A 10,613-nucleotide genomic window follows, 5' to 3' on the forward strand; every position below is an offset into this window, starting at 1 on the left:
CCATTTTGTAACTGACCCAGTCCCTGGGGGAGGACTGGTTTTACAACTGCCCCGTAAATGGATTGCCTGAAAACCCTAGTGCATTTTAACAGATAGAAGGGCATTTTGGTCCATTCAATAAAGTTAAGTTAGGAGACCGTCTGGTTTGAACTCTTGGGAAGAAGTTCTGTGTAACTTAAAGGGAATGAATAGACAATAAACAGCAGCAGAAACATTTCAAAATGCTGTGGAAAAGGGCCACAACTAGAGGTGGCCAAAGGAGTGGGGTTGGAGGAACAGACTCTTTATTTAGAACTGCCTTTGGGGATGCTTCTTGAAAAGCCGGGCGATGTCTGTGGGCAGACATTCCACCATGATGTGAACAGGGAGGGGTTAATAAGCCACTGAGGACAGGGTATCACCGAACTGCTGGCATGCCTCCCTCTGCCGGCTCTGTCTCCCTCACCTCCTGCCCCCCACCTCTGCGTGTGCACACACACGTACGTGGCAGTGCCACACACGTTCTTCCTCAGCTGAGGCTTTCCCAGTGTCTCCACAGAACACTTGCAACTGCATCCAAGCACAGAGTAAAGACTCGATAAATATTTGTGAAACAGTTCATTCTGCCGAGTGACAGAGCAGTAGAATTTTGAAACGGTTTTTTAACAAAAGCCCTTTTCTGTTACAGATACTGTGTTAGGTTCTAAAACAGTCCCAGAGGGTATGTGTCATGATTTGGAACTTGAGCTTTTTCATCTTTTTTGGTTTTTTAAGTCAACTTTCTCTTAAGAAGGAAAGTCAAATGAACCCATTTTGCGTCCACTTTCCTTGCCAACCATACTGACTCAACTCAGATTTATTGGGTAGTGGAAAGGCCCTGAGGCCACTTCAGGAAGTGGCTGGAAATAGTGGCTGTCACTTTGTAGAAAAGGAGAGGAAGGAAAGATGAGAAAGGACCCATGCTGGTAAGAAAGGGACAGGTGAGCCCTGGAAGGAAATTCAGAGGGGGTTCTGGCAGAGTTGTGACTTTTGGTTAGTGAAGATCGTGCTGAAGGAAGAGAGACAAAAATGTGCTGTATTTGCAGAGCCAACTTTGGATACAGATAGTACCCAGATGTGGTAGAAATCATCCACAGAGGATTTGGAACAGTTTTCTAGAACTTTCTAGAAGTCTATATAGGTGCTTCCCCACCAGCCAATATTTTTAAATGATGTATTTTATGAAGAAGGAAGATAAACTCATGTATTTTAAAGAAATATCCAACATTAAAAGGAAAAAAACAACTACGGCCCATCACAATCCATAACTCCCTTCAACCACTGTCAGAACTTTTGTATGTTTCCTTTCTTAAGACATTCATTGAGGTATAACAAATATATGGTATAAGACTCCCATCTCATGAGTGTTAAGCACACGATATTTGTAAGCAGAGGGGACGGGTTCTACTTAGTGGTGTCAGTCGTACCTAAGTGTAGCCACTGTGAGCAAATGCTGGGGCACGTCAGCGCTGGTTTCTGCTCTAAGGAGTCCTCCCACCAGATGGGAAAAACCCATGTGAGCTGTGGGGTGAAGACTCTGATCCAGAAACCCCTGCCCACCTTCTAACCTCAAATGACTTTCACCCACTGTCGCACATGAGCTCCACCCCTACTTAAGTGTCCTGAGGAAAAAGGACATTTTCTGAGCCGAGGATGCAGGTAGGAAGGGCTCCCGGCCTTCCAGGCAAATCAGCAGAGAAACTCAGACTGACCTAACCTAAAAAAATTTGTAACGTGCTGGAACGTTATGGAAAAAATCTGACCAGCACCCAGGTATTAAAAATGGGTTGTCTACAAAGAGTGGCAGTTGAGGTAGGGGTGGGTAGGGTGGGCCACGGGCTTCTCCACAGCGTTCGGTGCCAGCTCAAGCTGATGTAGGGAGAGCGATGACTCAGTATTCACACTCGAGTCGTATTCTGTGTGTGAAGGCTACAGAGGAACCGTCCTTGCTACACACAGGCTAGAAAGTACACTGGTTTTGAGAGGAAAAACTGAGAGACCTGTTCCAGATAACTCTGAGGTGATCAAAACAAACCCTTCAGAACTGAGACGTCACAGAGTAAAAGCAGCCGCAGCAGTGCCCCTGTGCAGCTTGCACCCCAACCTTAGAAACGCAGCCGGAGGCCATGTCCCCCATGGTCCCCGTGGTCTGTGTCCGCTCGCTTCCAGGCCTGCTTTCCTGGCAGGCAGGGGTGTCTGGATCAGAGCCTTTGCCCAGTGCTCACATGGATTTTCCCGCCTGGTGGGAGGACTGAGCAGAAATCAGCGCCAACGTGTTCCAGCGCTTGCCCACAGCCACGCTTCCAGTACAACAGATGCCACTACCACGCAGTACCCGTTCCCCTCTCCTTAAGCCTCATGACAGAGAAGCATAGCCACGTGCCTGTCACTGAGGAGATGGAGTAATGGCTTTGGCATTTTTAAAACCCATACTGAATGACCTAAGGTATGTTTTGCTAGTTAATAAACAATTCTCCCGTATACCAGAGTATCTCTGGACCACTCACCATGTGTGTAGATGACAGGTCCCTAGGTACTGTCCACATAAGTACACTCAGAATTATGTGGAGGGAAATGCTAGGGAGAAGGAAGGGGGCAGAAACTGGCCTGCACTAAAATCCCGGAACGCAGGGTATCCTGCTGTGTCCAAGACACGTGGGCCCTAATGCCTGCCATCGCAAAGTGACAGGCAGGCCTCTCTCCCGTGCCTCCTCCTTGGTCAGAGTGGCTGAGGCTGAACAAACATCCTCACATCTCTGACTGAGCTTTGGTCCAGCCCATCCATGTCACCTGAATCCCAGGCCCCTGAAGGTGAATGGTGCCTGCAGAGTCCTGCCCTTCCTGTGAGGCAGCTCTGGTTCTCGCCCTCAGCGTGTCAGCACACAGCATGAGGTCAGGGGAAAGGGCGTCCCAGGTGGCTCCTGCGGGGTTCACTCCTGTTTTCTATTGACAAAGCCCTTGTTCCCATTCTGCCTCCTTGTTGCTTGCAGCCAACTGGGAAAGTGCTTTCAGACGGCCGGCTTGTTCAGCCCCTGGTCTATATGGAGCGCCTGGAACTCATCAGAAACGTCTGCAGGGATGAAGCCCTGAAGAACCTCTCACACACCGCAGTCTCCAAGTTTGTCCTAGACCGGATATTCGTCTGTGACAAGCACAAGATTCTTTTCTGCCAGACCCCCAAAGTGGGCAACACCCAGTGGAAGAAAGTGCTGATTGTGTTAAATGGTGCGTGCAGTGCCCCGTGGATGTCTGTGGTCGGTGGACAGCAGGGTTTGCCTGGGGGTGGGGGGAGAGGGCTGTGGCCTGGGCAGGGGAGGTGGAGGGGGGCAGCAGAGAGGAGCCAAGGCAGGGACAGTTGTCCTGGAAGGGCTTATAGACAGTTCTCTGTTGGGTTTCCCGTGTTGGTGGTGTACTTTAAAAGCCGGTGGCTTAAAAGTTTTAGATACTAAAGTTTTCAAAGGGCCCCACCTGTGGTCAGAATCTCCTGTCCTCACTTTCCAGAGTAGAATCCCTGTCTCAAGCAGCCTACTCACCACCCCCATCCCCACCCCCAGGCTGATCCGTTTTCTTCTCTTCAGATGCACTGCCTTGCCTTTTACGGGCCACTAGCTCTGTCCTGGTAAGTCGAGGCTCCACACACACTGGCCTCCTGGCTGCCCCTCTGTAGTGGAAGGGCCTGCACCCATGCCTAGGAGGAGAGCCCTGCCAGGTGGGCCTGGGGGCCCTTCACCCACAGATGAAGTATTCTGTGCCACTTGGCTAGAAAGAAGGCGTCCCCATTTTACACTGAGCTTCCATATTCAGAGGATTGAATCGACTTGCTTCAGGAAATCGGATGTTTATTTGGGAACAAATTAGGTCACTGAAAAGTGACCTCATACTCTACAGGTTTTGATTAGTCACTGCTCTTTTCGGATACCATGTTTGTTTGTTTAAACTCCAATTACCCTGAATTGGTCCAAGATAATTATGGGCTCTGTCTGTTAACTTCAGCTTCAAAAGAAACATAATTCCAGTCGACAGCAGTGTGGCTCCAGGACCGGGAATCAGTCCCCAGAGCTCCGTGGCAGGTGGCCCTGCTGTCTCTGCCCTCCAGCCCACCACTCCTGCTGCTGTTCTCAGAGTTGGTGGTCAATGGGCCTTTTCATGCTTGCTTCATTTGGCCTTTTCGTGGTTGGTTGGAGGAAGCAAGGGAGACACTTGCCTCATCTTACGCTGTATAATTAATGGCTTCTTGAGTAATCTGATAGTAAGTTGGATTTTTGACATCAAAGAGTGAGGTCACAAATCAAATTTAAGACAATAAATACACAAAAGTCTTAGAAATATGCCACCACAGTACAAAGTATCAGACCTTAAAGAAGTAAACACCAACTTACAAGTGCAGGATAAAAATGGCAGCCCGTTTGCCAGGCCATAAAATAGAGGATGTTCCTTGTGGCTATCTTCAGTCGTCCCTAGAGACACCTGCACAGGAACAGTTACTTGGGCAGGTCCTGGTACAAATCTTCAGAGCTGGTTCTTTCATTATCCCCTCGAGAGCAGACGTTCATCTTTCTCATTTCGCGGCCATCCATAGCACTTAGCACAGAGTTCCAGACTGGTGCTTACATACTTGGGGAAGGGATAAATCAGACAGTCAAGCCAGTGGCCACTGTGTAGATGGCCCAACAGAGATCCTTTCCTGCCAGACTCTAACATGACAGGATTAACCCAGTGATGGATGGGAAGGTTTGCTGAGGCTTGGCTAGAACCTTCATAGATGATGACGCTTTGTTTCTATTTGTCTTAAGTTGAGAAGAGAATGAAAAACCTGCCCAGTCCACCAACCTGAGAATGGGGTGCATCCAAGGTTCCATTTGGCAGCCCTGACCTGGGCACTGTGGCTTTGAGTCTGTCCTGCCTTAGATTCTTTTTGTCCTCCTTGTCCCCTGCTTCAGCTGTATCACACTGCTCCCACAGCATTGGCCAGGTTTTCCCAGAACCAGTCAGCTTTGCCACTTGCCAGTCTGGCATGTGGCGAGGCTGCCTAGGAACCACCTTAAGCTTAGGGATGTGGAGCTGGGAGAGCCAAGCCCGTTGGGGATAATGGGCCCCAACGGGCATCAGCCAGCAGTTTATTTCATGGTCCTACTCCTTTGGTATTTCCCCCAATTTCAGAGTAGAATGAATATTGCTCATTTTAGGAATCTTTTCTACACGCAGGGATCTTTTTTAAATGTCAGATTTCACCTAATTTAGGTGTGTTGCCAGGGGTAGGTTTTGACAGTGTTTCTCCCCCATGTTCCCCCCCACCCACCCCAACTCGTCTGTTTCTTCTAGTTGGCTTATGGATTACCAGAAGCTTTTCTTCACTCTCTCATCCTGCTGGCAGAAGCAGTTGGAATTCAAAGACCTGAACTGGGATTTAAGGGATGGGCTTGTGGGGATCATGGGGCCCGAGTTAAGAGAACCAGGCATCTTCCTTCAAGCGTCGCACTGAGGCAGCCAACCTGTCCTCCCTTGTTTCCTTCCCAGGGGCTTTTCCTTCCATTGAAGAGATCCCCGAAAATGTGGTTCATGACCATGAGAAGAACGGCCTCCCTCGTCTCTCTTCCTTCAGCGATGCAGAAATTCAGAAGCGGTAGGAGTAGGTTCCTAAGGGGAGGGGGATTTTGGCAAAGCCTGAGGCTCAGTTCTGTCTTTGCCATGCGTCTCAAATTGCTCCAAGGACTGCTGGGCGCTTTGGTTTACGTTGGCAAGAGGCAGCCGAGCATAAGCCCAGTGTTCAGTGCATTTAAATTCACAAACCTTGATGAGAATTGCAGAATGTCTTCTCCACCCTTACCTTCATGCAGTCCTTTCAAACAAAGATTACATAATTTTCTTAATAGAAATGAGTAGTTCATTTTTGTTCTGCTTTGGTTCTGTTAAGTTTTATGGATTCCTTACTGAATATGACCTTTAGGTCACAGGAAAGGGATTTGGATTACAGGGGAGCCCCACTTAATTTTTTAATTTTCTTTCAGAGGCCTTACACCTGCTTCCATATTAGCTGCCTGGAGGGGAGGTGGTGGGGATGGGGCCTTACACAGGCAGAGAGAGTCAGACCTCACTGATCACAGCAAGGGTGGAGACTGGGCATGTTAAAAATGACTTAGCTAGTAAATTGAAAATTCCTTTCTATTAGCTGTGAAATGACCCCGCAGAACAAGACTCAGAAGGAATCTGAACACATGAGCAGCAAGTAGATGTCAGGGCACCAAATGAACTTTGACCTCCCTTGCTTTTCGGCCATTTGATTGTTGTTACTTCTGGTGCTGGTTAGTCTTCCCAGTTTGTGCCAGACCTGTAGAAGGCAGGTGTTAGATGCGGGATCAGAGAGCCTCCCAGGTAAGTGCGGTCCTGTTGTCCGCCTGAGCACGGATCTCATGGGGGCTTTTGTGAGGGAAGACGAGTTCAGGTGTGCAGGGCCCTGAGCCGGTTTCTGGCACAAAGTAGGCACCATAATTACAGCGGTGACCGATGTCGTCATTGTTCTGTCAGCACCGTTACAGGCCCGTCACGCGGCTGCCACTGCGCCATCCCCGCCACTGCTGGCAGCCCCCCTGGGCCGCCTTCCTGGAGCTGGAGCCGCAGCCTCGCGCCCCCCCCCCCCTTCTCTTACCTGCACCCTGCTCTGGCTTGGCCTTCTCCTGGAGACTGTGAATTGAATTTATACAGAGGTCCCCTAAAGGAACTTCTTCTGGCCTCTGCTGTTCTCCCTCACTCAGGGTTCCTGCCCAAGAATAAGACTTTCAAACGCCCTTGAAGTTTTGAAATATTCACGTATCTGTTGAGCTAAGTAGATGTCCCCACAGTGGCCCTCTGGGATGATGAGTCCTGTGGCCTGGGGTGGTTATGGTTTCTGAGCCTCTCTTTCCTCACCATAAGATGGGTCAGTAACAGGCTGTGCTTCCAAAGGCGGCTGGGTGGCTTCAGAGATGCGTGTAACTCACTCCTCACAGGAGGCCGCGTTCTAGCTGCCATGGCCACTGCCGTTACAACAGGCACTCTGCCCTCGTCCTACCTCACCCTGGTTCCCACCAGTGGGCCTCAGCCTAAATGCTTGTTGCTCTTCATTTTTCTCCTTAGCTTGAAAACATACTTCAAGTTTTTTATTGTAAGAGATCCCTTCGAAAGACTGATTTCTGCATTTAAAGATAAGTTCGTTCACAATCCCCGCTTTGAGCCATGGTACAGGCACGAGATTGCCCCTGGCATCATTAGGAAATACAGGAGGAACCGCACAGAGACCAGGGGCATCCAGTTCGAAGATTTTGTACGGTACCTGGGCGATCCAAACCACAGGTGGCTGGACCTTCAGTTTGGGGACCACATCATCCACTGGGTGACATACGTTGAACTGTGCGCACCCTGCGAGATAACGTACAGTGTGATCGGTCACCATGAGACCCTGGAGGACGATGCCCCATACATCTTACAGGAGGCCGGCATAGCCCACCTGGTGTCTTACCCTACCATCCCGCCGGGAATTACCGTGTATAATAAAACCAAGGTGGAGCGCTACTTTCTGGGCATCAGCAAACGAGACATCCGGCGCCTGTATGCACGTTTTGAAGGGGACTTTAAGCTCTTTGGATATCAGAAGCCAGATTTTTTGCTCAACTAATGTGTAGAACTGTGAATTCAAATATCTGTTAGACCAGAGGCTAACCAGGTGGGAGATGTGAGCACAGAAATGACCTGTCCTCCGTTCCATTCTTTCCGGAGATGCCGCAGCCTCCCATGGACCTGGGCATGCCTCGGCCGATGAAGCTGGACCCTGACCGTTACAACTTAGTTTGGACGTAAGGTGCACTGAGGGCCCTGGCAGATCCCCCTCGGTCCCCTCCCCTATCAGTGCCATTAGGCCTTTACTCTCCTCAGGAGGGGAAAGGGGCGAAACATTTGCAGTCTGACAGTCTGGGAAGAAAAATGACATGGTGTGGAGTCATTTCCCTCAGCTGTCAAAAAGGTAGACACACTGGCGGCACCCCTGGAGGGTGGGGTGGTCCCGCCTGTCACTGAAGGATTGCAAGAATGGCACCCAGCACTTTGAGGAGAGATGGAGAAGCTAATGGTCTGCAAAAATCGCATGGGGCTAATACAGGATCAAATCTGAGTAATAAAATGACACCTCTGGCTTTCATCTTGGCGCTGCTATAATCACAGAGGCAAACCATTCTTTCCATGAGTCTTGTTCCTATGAAACTCAGAGGTGACCCGAGGGTACTTTTCGGCAGTCCATCTTTCCAGGGTCTGTGCCTAGGTACTTCTAGTCCGTATTTCTGTGCTGCCTGCCAGACAGTTGTCTCGCTCAGCCCAAGAGATGCACCTTTGGAAAGAGAGGAGTGTACATTCTTTCCCCCCGGGAGAGGGAACATCTTGAGGGGCCTTAAGGGACACGTTGCATGGGAAGAGGGAGAGCTGGTTGGGCTCTGGCGCTCCGGCTGCTGTGGTTTGAGCACATCCGCCCGGATTACTGTTCGCCTCTTTGTCCCGTCCGGATGGACAGCGCCCATCTCCAGGGCCCTCCCCTGCGGCCAGAGGCAAGCCCGGGCCACAGGATGGCGCAGCAGGACCCGTGCGGGGTACACATGGCAGTTTCCTTTCACCCCTGCAGAATGCTCACCACTGAACCCATTTCTGATAATGCCATCATCCTGGACTCTAAGTTGGATAATCAAGTTCACCAGCAATAAAATCCTGGGCCGAGGCGTCTTCCAGGCACGGAGGAGCAGGCCACAGCTACTATTTCAGATGTCGCCCGACAGTGAGGGCCCTTGAGATACAAGCCAGGTTTCCCTGTGAGAAGTCCTAAGTGCCCGACTCTGCACGGTGCCCATGAGCCCAGCTTTTCTTCCAGGCAGCCTCAACCTCCCCTTTCTCCAAATGGCTTCCTGAGTTTGTAAATGTGAAAGTAAAAGAAAATAAAAAATATGTGCCAAACCTAACATGTGCTGCAGTTCCAGGAAAGGTGCTCCGTGACCACGTGTGGTCCTTGAGGCCTGGCGACAGTGAGGGGCGGCTCGGGCCTGCTTAGACGGTGGCCTGTGACAGGACTGTGGAGGGGAAGCCAGGCTCAAGTGTGACCGTTGGCAGCGTTGATGAGGGGCGGCCAGTGTGGTAGCCTTTCCTCCTCAGCTGACACACAAAGGATGTGGCACGAGTTATTCTTCTATAAAGTTTTAGCAGTCTTGTTAAAATCAGTTCATACCTAATGAGCTGATTACCTCTTTTCTATTTGAAACGTTAATAGTCTGAATAACGTATGTGAATTTAAGGCCTTAAAGTTAGTCCTAATTTAAAAAGATGGCATTTTCTTTCAGAAACAAAAGTTTGGACCCTGGGGTGCCCGCCCCCAGCCTCCCCACCCCCCACTTCTGGCATTTAGATCTAGGTCATTTTTCTCTAGCCTTTGGTTCATTTCCCTAACATTTTGACAAATGAGTGGAGACTGCCACCACATCATCTGGGCATCCCACAGTGTGTCCAAAACCTGCGTTCCCATAACTATCCCGACCCACGGCCCCTGACCCTGCGTGGTGGCCCCCTGGAATTGTGCAGCCCCTCACCCCCCACCGAGGTCATCTGACTTGCTTCCATCTCCAGAACCCACTGCCTCCCTTCCGGGCCTGAGCAGGAGGCCATGCCTCTGTCTCCTGAAGCAGTTTTTCCCCACACTGCTGCTCAGAGGGAGCTTTACGGAAGCAACCTGGGGCAAACCTGTACTTCCTGCCAGCACCCAGGACCTCCCTCTCCCAACAATCCCAATCAGCAGGGGCCTTCTACACTGCTCTCAACAGCCCCCCACCCCACCAATGCTGTGGGGTGGGGCAGGGCCGGGCCAGAGAGGTGTCACCACCCACCCAGGAGCACAGCCTTTTCCCTCGGGGAAGGAAGAGACGGGCTGCTGGAACGCAACTCCTGGGAAATGTCTAGGTGAGAACTCAGAGGTAACATTAAGCCAGGATTTAAAAGAAACAAGAAGCCATTCTGCCTCCCAGGAGTGGTCTGAAGACGGGGAGGGCAATCCCTAAATTTAAAAGTTTAATGATCATAGGTTGACTTAATAGGCTTGGATCTTAAATTGCTTTCTCTTATTGGATTTCTCTCCTCACACATTTTAGTTTGATTGGTCTTAGCCCTGAAAACCATTACAGCCAAGATGAAATTTGATTAGTGGCTAACTGTACACAGAGATGCGGCAGATCAGCACACGCAGGCACTCAGCCTCCAACTCGGGTTCGTGGGAGGAAGAGCCGCTGACCGGGGAGGGGTCCCAGAAAGTTCTCAGGGATGTTGGTTTCCCATCCCCGACACTCGACCCTTCACCCTACCCCCACCCCGCTCCCCCTCTAAGCCCCAGCATGGCCTGTTGCAGTTGGAATCTCCAGAAGCAGGAAACAGCAGAAACCTGGATTAGGAGAGGGGAATAATCAAGATGGCAGCTGTGTGAAAGGAAGCAAACCTCACCACCCATTGGATGAAATTTAAGTTACTCAAGGTACGTTTTTCAAGCCTTGCCACCAGGGTTGCTGCGTTCCAGACCTAAACCTGGAACAGCAAGCTCA

General features: G+C 50.5%; 1 protein-coding gene across 6 annotated transcripts in view; it reads left to right on the forward strand.

Annotated features, from left to right (window-relative positions):
- The window catches only part of CHST10 (carbohydrate sulfotransferase 10), a 29,855-nt gene extending 20,862 nt beyond the window's left edge, over nt 1–8,993 (forward strand). For all 6 annotated transcript variants that reach the window (XM_087863292.1, XM_045771758.2, XM_045771759.2 and 3 more), the window contains 3 exons: nt 3,009–3,243; nt 5,536–5,641; nt 7,132–8,993. In XM_087863292.1, coding sequence (XP_087719418.1) covers nt 3,009–3,243; nt 5,536–5,641; nt 7,132–7,669 — 879 coding nt within the window. In that variant the 3' untranslated portion in view covers nt 7,670–8,993. The remainder of the gene's footprint in view (nt 1–3,008; nt 3,244–5,535; nt 5,642–7,131) is intronic.
- Nucleotides 8,994–10,613: the final 1,620 nt, after the last annotated feature.

This window comes from Ursus americanus, chromosome 7, assembly GCF_024610735.1.
Source record: "Ursus americanus isolate L20-20 chromosome 7, mUrsAme1.1.p, whole genome shotgun sequence".
NCBI lineage: Eukaryota > Metazoa > Chordata > Mammalia > Carnivora > Ursidae > Ursus > Ursus americanus.